This window comes from Dendropsophus ebraccatus, chromosome 10, assembly GCF_027789765.1.
Source record: "Dendropsophus ebraccatus isolate aDenEbr1 chromosome 10, aDenEbr1.pat, whole genome shotgun sequence".
Classification (NCBI taxonomy): domain Eukaryota; kingdom Metazoa; phylum Chordata; class Amphibia; order Anura; family Hylidae; genus Dendropsophus; species Dendropsophus ebraccatus.
The window spans coordinates 8,818,410-8,838,129 of NC_091463.1; the positions used below are offsets into that span (position 1 = coordinate 8,818,410).

Here is a 19,720-nt window from a genome sequence, read left to right on the forward strand (position 1 = left end):
GCTTTTTTTTTCTATGGTAAGGAGACATTTCTGGTGAATAAAGTGATTTACAAATATGTTGCTGATCCCATTGAATCTGTTCTAAATGACACTGACCATTTTAAATCTCCCAGCATTCCCTGCACCTTCAGTATCTGCATTCTGGAAAGTGTCATTATTCTCCCTGCACTAAGGAATCAGCTAAACCAGTGAGGATTATTCTCATCTCTGGATCAGTAAAAGATCTGATGTAGATTCTTAAAAGATCTGATGTAGATTCTGGGACAGTTGTAAAGGGATTTCAGATGGACATACCTTTTAAGCCCCACCCACATCTTTTAACACTGGGCAGTAATGGGCTGGCATAGGCAGCCGGGGTAGATGATGGGCCCAACTGGTTTGGGGGCTTATGGTGATGTTGTGCACTTGTCCTGGATGGGAATGGGGCACAGGGGTAGATCGAGGGTTGGCGCTGTGTGGCATCTACTCCCCAGATCACAGTATTTTGGGGGAGGACAGGCAGGCAGCAGAGGTGCTGGCGCAGGGATTGCTTGGATAGTCATACAGAAGAGAACAGATTGGATCCCTTGTGGCAGGAGGAGGCTGCGATCTACGTACAGAGCAGGTCTGTTATTTTTATCTGCTGTGTGATATCACTGTGAGTGAGCGGGGACATGTGCCAGCCCTGAGCCCCGGCTAAGAGTCAGGCGGCTGAGAGGGATTTAATATGACAGAGCAAAATCAGGAGAAGCTCATGGCAGCTGCACAAATATGTCAGGCTCGCATGAGACACAGAAACGACACAGCAGCTGTGCAAACACGCAGCACCTCTTCCTAGAGATCTTCACTGTCCTGTCATATGCAGATCAGACGACGAAGAATTCACTCAAGGCAACTCGTAAAGTTCTCCAAGAGGATGGAGGCGACACAAGTCATTTCTGGTAAAGGCCTCCAGACTGAGATACAACTGAGGCCCAGCATTGTCTATGAGACCTATGCATGGGGGCGCTGCTATAAAACCAATAGAAACCTGTAGTGTTTAAAATGGAAATCGGTATTAACCATGGCACATGGGGTGAGCTGCTACAGATTCTGCATTGGGGTCTAACAGTTTCAAATTACAGGAGGGAAACTGGGTATCAACTAACGTGGAAGCTTTCCAAGAACAGACTGCTCTCTTTCCCCCCTAGACACCTCTAAGCCCCTCTAGACATCTGGGAGGCCCCCATGCACCTGCAAGGATTTGGACAAAATGTGCACGAGTCCGGCTGGGTTCACACTGCGTTTTTGCAATCCGTTTTTTTCATCCGTTTTTTGCAAAAAAAAAAAAAAAACAGATGAAAAAAATGGATGCATTTGTGTGCATCCGTTTTGATCCGCTTTTCCACTGACTTCCATTGTAAAAAAAAAACGTATCTGCTTTTTTTGACTGACGCAAAAACGTAGCTGACACTATTTTTGTGTCCGTTAAAAAAAACGGATCCATTTTGATCCGTTTTTTTTTACAAAGGAAGTCAATGGAAAAACGGATCAAAACGGATGCACACAAATGCATCCGTTTTTGTCATCCGTTTTTCATCCATTTTTTGCAAAAAACGGATTGCAAAAACGCAGTGTGAACCCAGCCTCCGTTACACTTTTGTTCTTCTCTGACTCACTGATGGATCACGTTACAGATGCCCATATAAGTTTATGGGGAGGAGAGGAAAGGGGAAGAAAAGGGAGAAAGAGAGAGGAGGGACAGAGAAGCTGAGAGCTCTAGTAAGTGTTATATCTGCCTTAGTGCTGGATTTACAGCTTATACTGCTCAGTACTGCTCTATAATGGCCTCTATGCTGCTGCAGGTAATAAGGCTGTGTTAGAGAGATATAGGGGGGCAGAATCCCCTCCTCTGTGAGTCCAGACTATGGAGACATCATACCACCTAGTCCACACCCACTAGAGATCGATCCTGCAAAGGGGAAAACTGGTGGACAATCCTATATACAGGATCTAATGAGAAGAAGTAGTTCTGGTAGTTAGGGTGCGATTACACGGGGCCAATTTTTCAGCGATTAACAATAAACGATCTTAAACGGCTGCTTTGGCGAACTTATCTTTCACCCTGTTGCACGGGACGATGATCGTTACTTACGGTCGTTCTTGTCCTCGTCCTTTCCTGGCTGATAGACCTGGGAACGAGCAAACGACACGTTAGTACACAAAACAGTGTTTGAACAATTTGTGAATAAACATTAATGAAAATAGGCCCAGATTCTATCAAACGATCAATGATTTCTCGTTGATCGTTTAACTGTTGCCTGCTATTACACAAAACAATCACTCAAATCCGAACAAAATAACGATTTTTCGAACGATAATCGTGCCGTGGAAAGGGCCCTTAGTGATCATTTGCTTTAGAATAAAGGGGCTACACGGCTGCCTAGCCTATTATCAGATTGTTACAGCACATCCTAGTGATATACTATGGACTCCAACCTGTGGCTCTCCAGCTGTTGCAAAACTACAACTCCCAGCATGCCCAGACAGCCTAAGGCTAATCGTGGTTGTAAATAATGGCCGCTAGTCTATATTCAGGTGTTCCGTATCACATAATGGAGCCTTTATGTGGATCTGTCACACATGACCTTTCCGTACGGTGCGTCTGTACAGTAAAGCCATTCCTGATATCTATTTTGCTCCTCGCTTTCTTCTGTTCGGGAAGCTTCACCATTACATCCCCTGATGCGTCAGTGTGTATGGGGATTAATACCGCGTTTTATGGCTGTAAGCCGCAGAACAAGAGATCTTTATAAGATTACATCACAGGTGGAGATAGAGAGATGTACTGAGCAGAGCAGGTCATCAGCAGGACGTTATTTGCTAGATACACTCTATCATACATTTTTAGGCTGGGTTCACACTACGTATATTTCAGTCAGTATTATGGTCCTCATATTTCAACCAAAACCAGGAGTGGATTATAAACACAGAAAGGATCTGTTCACACAATGATGAAATTGAGTGGATGGCCGCCATATAACAGTAAGTAACTGCCATTCTTTCAATACAACGGCTGTTGTTTTAAAATAACAGCAAATATTTGCCATTATATGGCGGCCATCCACTCAATTTCACCATTATGTGAACAGATCCTTTCTGTGTTTTCAATCCACTCCTGGTTTTGGTTGCAATATGAGGACCACAATACTGACTGAAATATACGTAGTGTAAACCCAGACTTAAGGGGTACTCCAGAGAAAAGCTTTTTTTCTCAGATCAACGGGTTTCAGAAAGTTATTTAGATTTGTAATTTACTTCTATTTAAAAAATCTCCAGTCTTCCAGTACTTATCAGTTGCAGTATGTCTGGCAGGAAGTGGTGTATTCTCTCCAGTCTGACACAGTGCTCTCTGCTGCCACCTCTGTGCATGTCAGGAACTGTCCAGAGCAGCAGCAAATCTCCATAGAAAACCTACAGTGGTATTATACCCCCTCAAAACTTTACAAAATGTTTCCCTCGACATCACAAATGTGTTGGAGGAACTGTGGTAATGAAGGATCCTTAATGCATATTCTGTGGAGCTGCCCCCTTGTAGCTAAGTACTGGTCAGAAATCTCGGACATAATCCTTGAAATCTTTAGAATCCCAATAGCCATTACACCCCAACTAGCGTTGCTGTTCCTAGGAATACAAAATATAGTGCCACAACATAGGAGCTTATTCTGCTTACTGATGACAATAGCGAAATTATTACTCACTAGACGTTGGAAAACTCCTAATATTCCATCTAAAGAAGATCTGGTTCAGGAAATAAACGTAATGTACAAATACGAGGAGGCTATAGCTTATGGCAACAATACTGTTAAAACATTTAGAGAGATGTGGTCAAACTGGACATCTAGTTCACTCTTTCACCATAACCGCTTTTTTTTTTTTGATTGTTTTATTATCTGTTTATTACGTATTTAAAAATCTGCTAAAACTGCATATATAAAGATAATATCTGCACACTGGTTCTTCATTTATAATTTAAAAAACATCTTATTAGAAATCTTGTTGTTTAAGGCTTATAGTTTAAGTTACTTGTTTTCTTTACATTATGTCCATGTATCGCGTTATATATGTCATACCTTTTGTTTGTAAATTTGCTTTATTTGCAAAATTTTCATTGAAAAAAACTATTAAAATATATTGAAACAGAAAACCTCTCCTGCTCTGGACAGTTCCTGACATGGACAGAGGTGGCAGCAGAGAGCACTGTGTCAGACTGGAGAGAATACACCACTTCCTGCAGGACATACAGCATGTGATAAGTACTGGAAAACTGGAGATTTTTAAATAGAAGCCAATTAAAAATATGTATAATTTTCTGAAACCAGTTGATTTAAAAGAAAAAGATTTTTGCTGGAGTATCCCTTGAAGGACCACATTGCCATCTATCTTTTTGACCAGCCGCTGTAGCCCCCGGTGAATGACGTCATGTTATACCGCAGTAATAAATCACATCTAGTCTGCATGGAGCGGTGTAATTGGCCTACTTTTTGTCTTTGGAGATATCAGTGTAACCTGGATATGTATCTAGGATAGAGGCCACCTGCACAGCAGTAAAGCAGTCATCGCTAACCTGCTGCTTTCCAGGTGCTACAGAACTACAACTCCCATTATGCTGGACTGCAATAGCCACAGGTTGGGGATGACAGTCCTAAGCGGATCAGGCCAGCTCCAGGCCCAGGGAGTCATTACCCTATAGCAGGGATGGGGAACCTTCGCCCTTCAGCTGTTGCAAAACTACAATTCCCATTGTGCCTGTAGAGCTAAAGCTTTGGCCGTCCAGCCATGATGGGAATTGTAGTTTTGCAACAACTGGAGGGCAGAAGGTTCCCCATCCCTGCCCTATAGCAATACATTAGTATATATCATCAGCTACAAATATCTACATGGCAGGGACTAGCCGTGATGTTCACTTCATAAGAAACATAGGGGCGCCACAGAAAAACACTCCCACAAGGTGCCCGTGGGTAAGGCCTGAGCCTGGGAGACAAACACGATGCCAGCTGTCAGTCTGATCGCTCATGAATCTGCCACCTCCTGTGACTGTAACGTCTATGATGCCACCATGTCCCCCCCACAGACACTTATACACAATGCAGGAGCCAGACATCAGGAGTAAACATGAGACGGTAAGAAAGTGAAGGTGAATCACACATGAGGATCGGCTTCCATGAATTATTCAAGGCCTCGCAGGACGAGGGGGGGGAATTGTTGTTTTTGGCACAGGGAAATGTAACAGACGGATAATTATTCCATGACTGGTGACGGCGCACGGCTGACGGGAAAGTGAACAGTTCTATAGGCGAGGGCTTCAGAGCTGCGCTCCATACAGCTTACATCCTTGTGAGGATTGGGGGATGACACAGAAAGAGGTTGGCTATGGGGTGATAATCACTTCCATAATGGGGATAGGTGAAGTGGACACAGTATACAGGGTTTGGGTGATGCCACCTGATTGGTCCACAGGAAAGTTCTGCCAAAGGTTTCCAGGGTATTACAGCAGTTATAGAAGCAGACAGAAGAAATCAATCACTGATAGAGATGAGCGCACCTGGAACATGCTCGCCTCCAATCGCTCAGCATTTGATTACCAGTGACTGAAGAAGTTAGATGCCGCCCTAGGGAATCCTGGTGCATACAGCTTATGGCCTATAGCTGTATCCATGTTTCCCAGGACTCTTTAGGCCGCATCCAGCTTCTCTAGCCACTGAGAATCAAATGTTGAATGATCGCATGCGATAATCGAGATTCCTCCTGTATATTCGCTCATCTCTAATCACGATAATCGAGATTCATCCTGTATGTTCGCTCATCTCTAACGATAATCGAGATTCCTCATGTATATTTGCTCATCTCTAATCATGATAATCGAGATTCTTCCTGTATATTCGCTCATCTCTAACGATAATCGAGATTCATCCTGTATAGTCGCTCATCTCTAATCACGATAATCAAGATTCCTCCTGTATATGCGCTCATTTCTAACGATAATCCAGATTCATCCTGTATATTGGCTCATCTCTAATCACGATAATCGAGATTCCTCCTGTATATTCGCTCATCTCTAATCACGATAATCGAGATTCCTCCTGTATATTCGCTCATCTCTAACGATAATCGAGATTCCTCCTGTATATTCGCTCATCTCTAATCACGATAATCGAGATTCATCATGTATATTCGCTCATCTCTAATCACGATAATCGAGATTCCTCCTGTATATTCGCTCATCTCTAATCACAATAATCGAGATTCCTCCTGTATATTCGCTCATCTCTAATCACGATAATCGAGATTCCTCCTGTATATTTGCTCATTTCTAACGATAATCGAGATTCCTCCTGTATATTCGCTCATCTCTAATCACGATAATAGAGATTCCTCCTGTATATTCGCTCATTTCTAACGATAATCGAGATTCCTCCTGTATATTCGCTCATCTCTAACGATAATCAAGATTCCATCTGTATATTCGCTCATCTCTAATCACGATAATCAAGATTCCTCCTGTATATGCGCTCATTTCTAACGATAATCCAGATTCATCCTGTATATTGGCTCATCTCTAATCACGATAATCGAGATTCCTCCTGTATATTCGCTCATCTCTAACGATAATCGAGATTCCTCATGTATATTTGCTCATCTCTAATCATGATAATCGAGATTCTTCCTGTATATTCGCTCATCTCTAACGATAATCGAGATTCATCCTGTATAGTCGCTCATCTCTAATCACGATAATCAAGATTCCTCCTGTATATGCGCTCATTTCTAACGATAATCCAGATTCATCCTGTATATTGGCTCATCTCTAATCACGATAATCGAGATTCCTCCTGTATATTCGCTCATCTCTAATCACGATAATCGAGATTCCTCCTGTATATTCGCTCATCTCTAACGATAATCGAGATTCCTCCTGTATATTCGCTCATCTCTAATCACGATAATCGAGATTCATCATGTATATTCGCTCATCTCTAATCACGATAATCGAGATTCCTCCTGTATATTCGCTCATCTCTAATCACAATAATCGAGATTCCTCCTGTATATTCGCTCATCTCTAATCACGATAATCGAGATTCCTCCTGTATATTTGCTCATTTCTAACGATAATCGAGATTCCTCCTGTATATTCGCTCATCTCTAATCACGATAATAGAGATTCCTCCTGTATATTCGCTCATTTCTAACGATAATCGAGATTCCTCCTGTATATTCGCTCATCTCTAATCACGATAATCGAGATTCCTCCTGTATATTCGCTCATCTCTAATCACGATAATCGAGATTCCTCCTGTATATTCGCTCATCTCTAACGATAATCGAGATTCCTCCTGTATATTCGCTCATCTCTAATCACGATAATCGAGATTCATCATGTATATTCGCTCATCTCTAATCACGATAATCGAGATTCCTCCTGTATATTCGCTCATCTCTAATCACAATAATCGAGATTCCTCCTGTATATTCGCTCATCTCTAATCACGATAATCGAGATTCCTCCTGTATATTTGCTCATTTCTAACGATAATCGAGATTCCTCCTGTATATTCGCTCATCTCTAATCATGATAATCGAGATTCTTCCTGTATATTCGCTCATCTCTAACGATAATCGAGATTCCTCCTGTATAGTCGCTCATCTCTAATCACGATAATCAAGATTCCTCCTGTATATGCGCTCATTTCTAACGATAATCCAGATTCATCCTGTATATTGGCTCATCTCTAATCACGATAATCGAGATTCCTCCTGTATATTCGCTCATCTCTAATCACGATAATCGAGATTCCTCCTGTATATTCGCTCATCTCTAACGATAATCGAGATTCCTCCTGTATATTCGCTCATCTCTAATCACGATAATCGAGATTCATCATGTATATTCGCTCATCTCTAATCACGATAATCGAGATTCCTCCTGTATATTCGCTCATCTCTAATCACAATAATCGAGATTCCTCCTGTATATTTGCTCATTTCTAACGATAATCGAGATTCCTCCTGTATATTCGCTCATCTCTAATCACGATAATAGAGATTCCTCCTGTATATTCGCTCATTTCTAACGATAATCGAGATTCCTCCTGTATATTCGCTCATCTCTAATCACGATAATCGAGATTCCTCCTGTATATTCGCTCATCTCTAACAATAATCGAGATTCCTCCTGTATATTCGCTCATCTCTAATCACGATAATCGAGATTCCTCCTGTATATTCGCTCATCTCTAATCACGATATTTGAGATTCCTCCTGTATATTTGCTCATTTCTAACGATAATCGAGATTCCTCCTGTATATTCGCTCATCTCCAACGATAATCGAGATTCCTCCTGTATATTCGCTCATCTCTAATCATCATAATCGAGATTCCTCCTGTATATTCGCTCATCTCTAATCACGATAATCGAGATTCCTCCTGTATGTTCGCTCATCTCTAACGATAATCGAGATTCCTCATGTATATTCGCTCATCTCTAATCACGATAATCGAGATTCATCCTGTATGTTCGCTCATCTCTAACGATAATCGAGATTCCTCATGTATATTTGCTCATCTCTAATCATGATAATCGAGATTCTTCCTGTATATTCGCTCATCTCTAACGATAATCGAGATTCATCCTGTATAGTCGCTCATCTCTAATCACGATAATCAAGATTCCTCCTGTATATTCGCTCATCTCTAATCACGATATTTGAGATTCCTCCTGTATATTCGCTCATTTCTAACGATAATCGAGATTCCTCCTGTATATTCGCTCATCTCCAACGATAATCGAGATTCCTCCTGTATATTCGCTCATCTCTAATCATCATAATCGAGATTCCTCCTGTATATTCGCTCATCTCTAATGATAATCGAGATTCCTCCTGTATATTCGCTCATCTCTGACGATAATCGAGATTCCTCCTGTATATTCGCTCATCTCTAACGATAATCGAGATTCCTCCTGTATATTCGCTCATCTCTAATCACGATAATCGAGATTCCTCCTGTATATTCGCTCATCTCTAACAATAATCGAGATTCCTCCTGTATATTCGCTCATCTCTAATCACGATAATCGAGATTCCTCCTGTATATTCGCTCATCTCTAACAATAATCGAGATTCCTCCTGTATATTCGCTCATCTCTAATCACGATAATCGATATTCCTCCTGTATATTCGCTCATCTCTAATCACGATAATCGATATTCCTCCTGTATATTCGCTCATCCCTAGTCTCCAGTGAATTGTAATGTAATTGTCCTGCGCTATTTGGGTGTAACAATAATTGTTCCTGCAGGAATCGTTGAGTAACTGATACAATCGCACTGCCAGCAGCTCTATCATTGTGTCCATTGTAGATATATGTTGCAGGTTATGTCCCAGCTCTATCCATTATATCAGGGATTGATTCTAAAGTCCTGAAGCGGCTCTGATCCCGCAATAACACATGCAGCTGATCATCTGTCACTCGCTCCCGGAGGAGTCTCCTCAGTCAGTGTCGATCCTGATCCGGCCGCCTGACATTATCGCACATAATCCTATATTCCCCATCACATTGGAGAACACAGAAGTGTGCCGCATGGAGGATTTATCTCTCCGCTTGTGTCGTCCTTTAGTGGACGTGTTATAAATGACTATTGTGGCCCCGCAGCTAGAGATTGTATTTTCTCCCATTATCAATCATCAATGTCACAGCAGAACAATATCCCAGCTCCATATCATGTACAGCCAGCACCATAGCTACACAGGGCTGGGCCCCAGAGTGCCCCCATTACCTGCTATACTTACAGGATATACAGTCATATACTATATACAATAGTATTTCAGCAGTCATAGACTATACACAATACAGTTACTCCTCTATAACAGAACAATTCCTCATGTTCTTGGCCTCTAGGGCTGAAGAAGAATGAACAAACCCCATGGAGAATGAGGGTTAATGGTGATTCAGCTCAACTAAGGGATTTGGAAGCAAAGGCACAGAAAGCCAAGGGCAAGGCTGCTGTGACTAGGGCTCCCTGATGATCCAGAGCCAGAAGACACAGACAGCATGAACTTGCCTGTAGAGATGAGACTCGGGAGGTGAATCTGCTCTCACGCTATGTGGGGAGATGAATAAGACGGCGCACACAATCCATGAAACAAATGAACCAGACAAGTGATGAGCAGGAATAAGGACACTAGAATAATCCAAGGACAACACAAGTAGCTGCACCGAAAAGACATGTGTATGCATAGTGACTGTACATCAAAGCATCGCTACTGAAGAAATGAGCTTTGAAGTGTTATCTGTACAAGAGTATTCTAATAATGTGGCATCCTATAGTCCAGAATCCCTGCTGGTCCTCAATGTAGCCACTTCCTATGAGACAAAATGCTAATACTTCAATGTACAAGAATATAACTACTATAATACTGCTCCTATATACAGGAATATAACTACTATAATACTGCTCCCTATATACAGGAATATAACTACTATAATACTGCTCCTATATACGGGAATATAACTACTATAATACTGCTCCTATATACAGGAATATAACTACTATAATACTGCTCCTATATACAGGAATATAACTACTATAATACTGCTAGTATATACAGGAATATACTACTATAATACTGCTCCTATATACAAGAATATAACTACTATAATACTGCTCCTATATACAAGAATATAACTACTATAATACTGCTCCTATATACAGGGATATACTACTATAATACTGCTCCTATATACAGGAATAGAACTACTATAATACTGCTCCTATATACAGGGATATAACTACTATAATACTGTTCCTATATACAGGGATATAACTACTATAATACTGCTCCTATATACAAGAATATAACTACTATAATACTGCTCCTATATACAAGAATATAACTACTATAATACTGCTCCTATATACAGGAATATAACTACTATAATACTGCTCCTATATACAGGGATATAACTACTAACTACTATAGTACTGCTCCTATATACAAGAATATAACTACTATAATACTGCTCCTATATACAAGAATATAACTACTATAATACTGCTATATAAAGGGATATAACTACTATAACACTGCTCCTATATACAAGAATATAACTACTATAATACTGCCTCCTATATCCAGGAATATAACTACTATAACACTGCTCCTATATACAAGAATATAACTACTATAATACTGCTCCTATATACAGGAATATAACTACTATAATACTGCTCCTATATACAGGAATATAACTACTATAATACTGCTCCTATATACAGGGATATAACTACTATAATACTGCTCCTATATACAAGAATATAACTACTATAATACTGCTCCTATATACAGGGATATAACTACTATAATACTGCTCCTATATACAAGGATATAACTACTATAATACTGCCTCCTATATACAGGAATATAACTACTATAATACTGCTCCTATATACAAGAATATAACTACTATAATACTGCTCCTATATACAAGAATATAACTACTATAATACTGCTCCTATATACAAGAATATAACTACTATAATACTGCTCCTATATACAGGAATATAACTACTATAATACTGCCCCTATATACAAGAATATAACTACTATAATACTGCTCCTATATAAAGAAATATAACGTACTAGAAAATAAATAGTATGTGCATGTATTTGGGGGTTCTATATCAGGCTGCACCCCAGTAGTACTGTACGTGGAGGTCTTGGGTGTAATAGAGAAGCTCACACATCGATAGGATCCTTTCTCTCCACAGATAGAGACGACATTGTTACACACGACATTTTCTGCCGATATATTATTAAAGCCAAGAACATTTCGGAGGGACGGCCGCATACTTAGTGTCCTGGCTGGATCCAGCGTCATACAACAATACCCACCATTGTGCCCACAGCCCCACATATGCCAATGTCAGCGGGCGCCCTTATTGAGGGATTTGTAATCTGCATGATACAAGATGATTCCGGAACACACCGGCGTTCCCTTGGACCGGGATCACTGCTCCTTATTGTATAGGTAACCATAGACGTTCTATAATAATCTACAACAAGAGACGTGTCATACAATAAACTATTCTCAGTATTACTGCTCGTTCCCAGTTAACTATAGTGGTGCCAGTGAGGACACACCATATGGGAAGAGCAGCCAGCTATGGAGAGAGCCTCTCCTATCATCACTGATCACCTAGTTACAGGACAAGGTGACATAGCAGTGGGTGTGCATTAAAGGGGTACTCCAAAATGTTTAAATATCTTTTTGAAACCAGCTGGTTTCAGAAAGTTCTGGAGATTTATAATTTACTTCTATTTTAAAATCTACACTCTTCCAGTACTTATCAGCTTCTGTATGTCCTGCAGGAAGTGGTGTATTCTCTCCAGTGTGACAGTGCTCTCTGCTGCCACCTCTGTCCATATCAGGAACTGTCCAGAGCAGGAGAGGTTTTCTAGGAGGATTTGCTGCTGCTCTGGACAGTTCCTGATATGGACAGAGGTGGCAGCAGAGAGAACTGTGTCAGACTGGAAAGAATACACCACTTCCTGCAGGACATACAGCAGCTAATAAGTACCAGAAGACTGGGGATTTTTGAATAATAGTAATTTACTTTTATCTTCAGAGTACCCCTTTAAAGTGTACCTGTCGTTATAACTTTCATATGTATAGAACCTGTCACCCCTCCCCCTTCCCTGTATCCATCCCCTCCTTGGTGAAACTTGATGGACATGTGTCTTTTTTCAACCATATTAACTATGTAACTTTCAAAAGGAATCAACAGTAGATTTAAAATAAAGCAAGTTTGCAATTTACATTCTTTTTTTATTATGATGCAATAAAACAAAGCTATACTTACCATAAATCCAGATCCAGTCTCCTGAAGGCAGCTATATAACAGCTATACCTACCATAAATCCAGATCCAGTCTCCTGAGGGCAGTTATATAACAGCTATACTCACTGTATCCAGGTCCAGTCTCCTGAAGGCAGCTATATAACAGCTATACTTACTGTATCCAGGTCCAGTCTCCTGAAGGCAGCTATATAACAGCTATACTTACTCTATCCAGGTCCAGTCTCCTGAAGGCAGCTATATAACAGCTATACTTACTGTATCCAGGTCCAGTCTCCTGAAGGCAGCTATATAACAGTTATACTTACTGTATCCAGGTCCAGCCTCCTGAAGGCAGCTATATAACAGCTATACTTACTGTATCCAGGTCCAGTCTCCTGAAGGCTGCTATATAACAGCTATACTTACTGTATCCAGGTCCAGTCTCCTGAAGGCAGCTGTATAACAGCTATACTTACTATAACCGGGTCCAGTCTCCTGAAGGCAGCTATATACCAGCTATACTTACTGTATCCAGGTCCAGTCTCCTGAAGGCAGCTGTATAACAGCTATACTTACTGTATCCAAATCCAGTCTCCTGAAGGCAGCTATATAACAGTTATACTTACTGTATCCAGGTCCAGTCTCCTGAAGGCAGCTGTATAAAAGCTATACTTACTGTATCCAGGTCCAGTTTCCTGAAGGCAGCTATATAACAGTTATACTTACTGTATCCAGGTCCAGTCTCCTGAAGGCAGCTGTATAACAGCTATACTTACTGTATCCAGGTCCAGTCTCCTGAAGGCTGCTATATAACAGCTATACTTACTGTATTCAGGTCCAGTCTCCTGAAGGCAGCTATATAACAGCTATACTTACTATAACCGGGTCCAGTCTCCTGAAGGCCGCTATATAACAGCTATACTTACTGTATCTAGGTCCAGTCTCCTGAAGGCAGCTATATAACAGCTATACTTACTGTATCTAGGTCCAGTCTCCTGAAGGCAGCTATATAACAGCTATACTTATCTGTATCCAGGTCCAGTCTCCTGAAGGCAGCTATATAACAGCTATACTTACTGTATCCAGGTCCAGTCTCCTGAAGGCTGCTATATAACAGCTATACTTACTGTATCCAGGTCCAGTCTCCTGAAGGCAGCAATATAACAGCTATACTTACTGTATCCAGGTCCAGTCTCCTGAAGGCTGCTATATAACAGCTATACTTACTATATCCAGGTCCAGTCTCCTGAAGGCTGCTATATAACAGCTATACTTACTATATCCAGGTCCAGTCTCCTGAAGGCTGCTATATAACAGCTATACTTACTATATCCAGGTCCAGTCTCCTGAAGGCTGCTATATAACAGCTATACTTACTGTATCCAGGTCCAGTCTCCTGAAGCTTTTTAGTCCTGTGCTGGTTTAAAAAAGGGACCAAACACAGGAATTCCGTCCAGTACCGAGAGTCACGGCTCACTGTGTCCGACAATCACATGACTGCCTTCTCTGTGAGCGCAAATGACCTGGGAAACGCTGGACTTCCTGTTTTAGGACTCTTAGGGTGGTATTACACGTGCCGATGGGGGCCCGATAATACCTGTAAACGAGCAGCGATCTGCTAGATCGTTGCTCGTTTACTGGACCTATTACACGGCCCGATAATCGTTAAACAAGGGCTGCAGGGACATCGTTACCGATGTCCTTGCAGCCCTTGCTTAACTATATACATTACCTATCCACGCTCCAGGGCTGCTGCTGCGGTCTTCTTCTCCCCAGGTCCCACGTGCTCTAACTTCAGAGTGGCCTGTCAGCTGACAGGCCGCTCAGCCAATCACAGGCCGGGACCGCCGCAGGGACCTGGGGAGAAGAAGACCGCAGGAGCAGCCCTGGAACGTGGATAGGTAATGTATATCGTCAGTTGCTGGCCGCGCACCGCTATTACACGTAGCCGTGCGTGGTCGGCGCCGAACAAAAATAGGTCCAAACCTATATCAACAAACAGCCGATGATCGTTGTCATCGGCTGATCGTTGTATCTATTACATGGAGCGATAATCGGCCGAATCGGCCGAATCGGCCCGATTATCGTTCCGTGTAATAGTACCCTTAGAGAAAAAAAAAAGGTGTCAGAAAACAGGAAGTGCCGTGTTTTCCATGATAGCTAAAAAAGAATTAATGAATGTAAATTGCTAAGTTGCTTCATATAAAATCTACTGTTGGTTTAGACTTTTTAAAGTTCTAACGACAGAGACACTTTAAGGTGACTGACACTTGGTGGTACTTCGAGGTGACATAAGAGTAGTAGGATCTTGAGGTGCCGTACATAGGAGGAGGAGTACAGGGAGCGGAGTGACATAGGAGCAGTGGTACAGGGCAGGAACTACTACCAACATAGACAGCAAACCAGCCTCCCCTGCAGCCACTGTCCTCCTACAGCTTTTCCCCAATTTACTAATATGGACCCAAATCTAATGGGGGAGGGGCGGTGCTGTTCTCATCCCATAGAGTGGATGGACGGGCAGCATACATTGATGGGAGCACTGTTGTTGTGACCTATGGACTCTGTAATGCAGTGGTCTCCAAACTGCTGCTCACCAGCTCCTGCAAATCTACAGCTCCCAGCATGTGCTGACAGCCCTGGAGATCACTGCTGCTCCCTATATCCCATCTGGCCAGTCATAGGTATACAGATAGGAACATCCCGAAGTGCATCTTCTTATTCGCCTTCTGCAGCGGCTGCCTGGCATTGGGTGATAAAGTTCACTTTCTGTGGATCCAGCAGGTGCAAATTATCATCGGACTCCTATAGTGTCAGGACAGGAGCCTCCATCCTCACTCAGTACTATGGAGATGGAGGGCAGCAGCAGCAGGCAGTGCCAGGAGCCTCCATCCTCACTCAGTACTATGGAGATGGAGGGCAGCAGCAGCAGGCAGTGCCAGGAGCCTCCATCCTCACTCAGTACTATGGAGATGGAGGGCAGCAGCAGGCAGTGCCAGGAGCCTCCATCCTCACTCAGTACTATGGAGATGGAGGGCAGCAGCAGCAGGCAGTGCCAGGAGCCTCCATCCTCACTCAGTACTATGGAGATGGAGGGCAGCAGCAGCAGGCAGTGCCAGGAGCCTCCATCCTCACTCAGTACTATGGAGATGGAGGGCAGCAGCAGCAGGCAGTGCCAGGAGCCTCCATCCTCACTCACTCAGTACTATGGAGATGGTGGGCAGCAGCAGGCAGGCAGTGCCAGGAGCCTCCATCCTCACTCAGTACTATGGAGATGGAGGGCAGCAGCAGCAGGCAGTGCCAGGAGCCTCCATCCTCACTCAGTACTATGGAGATGGAGGGCAGCAGCAGCAGGCAGTGCCAGGAGCCTCCATCCTCACTCACTCAGTACTATGGAGATGGAGGGCAGCAGCAGCAGGCAGTGCCAGGAGCCTCCATCCTCACTCACTCAGTACTATGGAGATGGAGGGCAGCAGCAGCAGGCAGTGCCAGGAGCCTCCATCCTCACTCAGTACTATGGAGATGGAGGGCAGCAGCAGCAGGCAGTGCCAGGAGCCTCCATCCTCACTACCTCAGTACTATGGAGATGGAGGGCAGCAGCAGCAGGCAGTGCCAGGAGCCTCCATCCTCACTCAGTACTATGGAGATGGAGGGCAGCAGCAGGCAGTGCCAGGAGCCTCCATCCTCACTCAGTACTATGGAGATGGAGGGCAGCAGCAGCAGGCAGTGCCAGGAGCCTCCATCCTCACTCAGTACTATGGAGATGGAGGGCAGCAGCAGCAGGCAGTGACAGGAGCCTCCATCCTCACTCACTCAGTACTATGGAGATGGAGGGCAGCAGCAGCAGGCAGTGCCAGGAGCCTCCATCCTCACTCAGTACTATATAGTTGGAGGGCAGCAGCAGCAGGCAGTGCCAGGAGCCTCCATCCTCACTCACTCAGTACTATGGAGATGGAGGGCAGCAGCAGGCAGTGCCAGGAGCCTCCATCCTCACTACCTCAGTACTATGGAGATGGAGGGCAGCAGCAGCAGGCAGTGCCAGGAGCCTCCATCCTCACTCACTCAGTACTATGGAGATGGAGGGCAGCAGCAGCAGGCAGTGCCAGGAGCCTCCATCCTCACTCAGTACTATGGAGATGGAGGGCAGCAGCAGCAGGCAGTGCCAGGAGCCTCCATCCTCACTCAGTACTATGGAGATGGAGGGCAGCAGCAGCAGGCAGTGCCAGGAGCCTCCATCCTCACTCAGTACTATATAGTTGGAGGGCAGCAGCAGCAGGCAGTGCCAGGAGCCTCCATCCTCACTCAGTACTATGGAGATGGAGGGCAGCAGCAGCAGGCAGTGCCAGGAGCCTCCATCCTCACTCAGTACTATGGAGATGGAGGGCAGCAGCAGCAGGCAGTGCCAGGAGCCTCCATCCTCACTCACTCAGTACTATACAGATGGAGGGCAGCAGCAGCAGGCAGTGCCAGGAGCCTCCATCCTCACTCAGTACTATGGAGATGGACGGCAGCAGCAGCAGGCAGTGCCAGGAGCCTCCATCCTCACTCAGTACTATGGAGATGGAGGGCAGCAGCAGCAGGCAGTGCCAGGAGCCTCCATCCTCACTCAGTACTATGGAGATGGAGGGCAGCAGCAGCAGGCAGTGCCAGGAGCCTCCATCCTCACTCAGTACTATGGAGATGGAGGGCAGCAGCAGCAGGCAGTGCCAGGAGCCTCCATCCTCACTCAGTACTATGGAGATGGAGGGCAGCAGCAGCAGGCAGTGCCAGGAGCCTCCATCCTCACTCAGTACTATGGAGATGGAGGGCAGCAGCAGCAGGCAGTGCCAGGAGCCTCCATCCTCACTCAGTACTATGGAGATGGAGGGCAGCAGCAGCAGCAGTGAACAGTGTCTCCAGTCTCTCCCTGGCCCCGCCCATGCCGGCAGTGGGAGGACCGGGTAACGCATCCTCTGCCCATATATGGAGTCCGCTTCCTGCCTGCACTGCCCCCTCCCTCCTGCAGCGATCAATGAGGGGCAGCACAGTCTGCAGGCTCAGCCACAACCTGGGCAGAGATCCTCCTGGTCACCGGGGCTGATGGTGGAGTCACCTGCTGCAGCCAGCACATCTCCAGCTTCATCATAGTGGCTGCTCCCCCTGGGCTGGTCGGATGTGGCCCCCAATTTCTTCTTTCATCAAGGATGGGCACAGCTGTCTCCAAGAAGAAGGCACTGAGGAATGACACCATCTCACATGTAGCAGCCAAAGTTAGGTAAGTGCTGCACATTGACAGCTGGGGGGCTTTTAGATTGCAAGCTGTGTGACAAGTGCCTAGGGTGCAATACTAGTGCATGTGCTATATACTGGGTATTAGATTGCAAGCTCTGTGACAGGTGTCTAAGATGCATCATTGGTGCATGTGCTATATACTGGGTATTAGATTGCAAGCTCTGTGACAAGTGTCTAAGATGCATCATTGGTGCATGTGTTATATACTTAGTATTAGATTGTAAACTGTGTGACAAGTGTCTAGGATGCATTATTGGTGCATGTGCTATATACTGATTATTAGAGAGCTGCATACTGGGTATTAGATTGCGAGCTGTGTGACAAGTGTCTAAGATGCATCATTGGTGCATGTGTTATATACTTAGTATTAGATTGTAAGCTGTGTGACAAGTGCCTAGGATGCATTATTGGTGCATGTGCTATATACTGATTATTAGAGAGCTGCATACTGGGTATTAGATTGCGAGCTGTGTGACAAGTGCCTAGGATGCATTATTGGTGCATGGTCTATATACTGAGTATTAGATTGCGAGCTGTGTGACAAGTGCCTAGGATGCATTATTGGTGCATGGTCTATATACTGGGTATTAGATTGCGAGCTGTGTGACAAGTGCCTAGGATGCATTATTGGTGCATGGTCTATATACTGGGTATTAGATTGTAAGCCTTTAGAAATGCAGGTGAGGATAGCTGTAGTGTTAGCTGCACTGCTGCCCTTTCCTCTGTATCACTTGCTCATCCACCTGACTGGTCCTGGTGATATTACATAACTTAGTGGGTGACTGCTGTACAGCGCTTTACCTGAGACCACCAGCCTACCCCTTGTCCTGGTAAAAGCCACCAGCACCCCTATTCCTGGCTATACCCCTGGATGCTGAGTGCCCTTCTATCCTATTAATCATCTGCCCTCCAGCTTCCTTGCATCCTTAGATGATCCCCGCTCCCTGGTAGTTGGAGCAGAGTCTACAGTGTTATCATAGGAATAGTGAGAACCCAGAGCAACCAGTGCCTAATGCTAGTGTGACCCAGTGCACCCAGGGGAGCCGGCTCTATGGAGACACCAGCAAACACATCAGCACACTTCTACCTGCTTACACCTGCACAGTATATGCCGGCTGTAAGTATATGTGTATATATATATATATATAGATGGAATGTATGGCATATGTTACCATGCGGATTCTTCACCTTCTCACAACTATATAGATCAGATTAGTAGATTTCTTGGACATAAAAAAAAGGGAGAAAGAAGCCCCCATGAAAAATGTGTATATATATATATATATATATATATATATATATATATATATATATATATATATATATATATATATATATACACACACATACATACATACACACACACACACACACACACACACACCAAGGTCAAGATGAAGGGCTCAGTCCCCAGCCATAGGGACACATGGACAGGTTCACTATCAGGAGAGAGAGGTGCAGTCAGGGAGACAGGTGAGGAGCTGGTCCTGGTTATTAATGGAAAGGAGCTGGGCAGCTGTCATGGGCCGGGATAAGGCTGGGGCTCTGCAGTATACAGGGGGATTACATGGCAGCCCATACAGGACACGTCTA

General features: G+C 44.0%; 1 protein-coding gene across 3 annotated transcripts in view; it reads left to right on the plus strand.

Annotated features, from left to right (window-relative positions):
• The first annotated feature begins 17,917 nt into the window (after positions 1–17,917).
• NSMF (NMDA receptor synaptonuclear signaling and neuronal migration factor) overlaps positions 17,918–19,720 on the plus strand; it is a 35,998-nt gene continuing 34,195 nt past the window's right edge. For 2 of the 3 annotated variants that reach the window (XM_069942796.1, XM_069942794.1), the window contains exon 1: positions 17,918–18,110. In XM_069942796.1, the coding sequence (XP_069798897.1) occupies positions 18,040–18,110 (71 nt within the window). In that variant the 5' untranslated portion in view covers positions 17,918–18,039. The remainder of the gene's footprint in view (positions 18,111–19,720) is intronic. The other variant, XM_069942795.1, reaches the window with a different exon arrangement.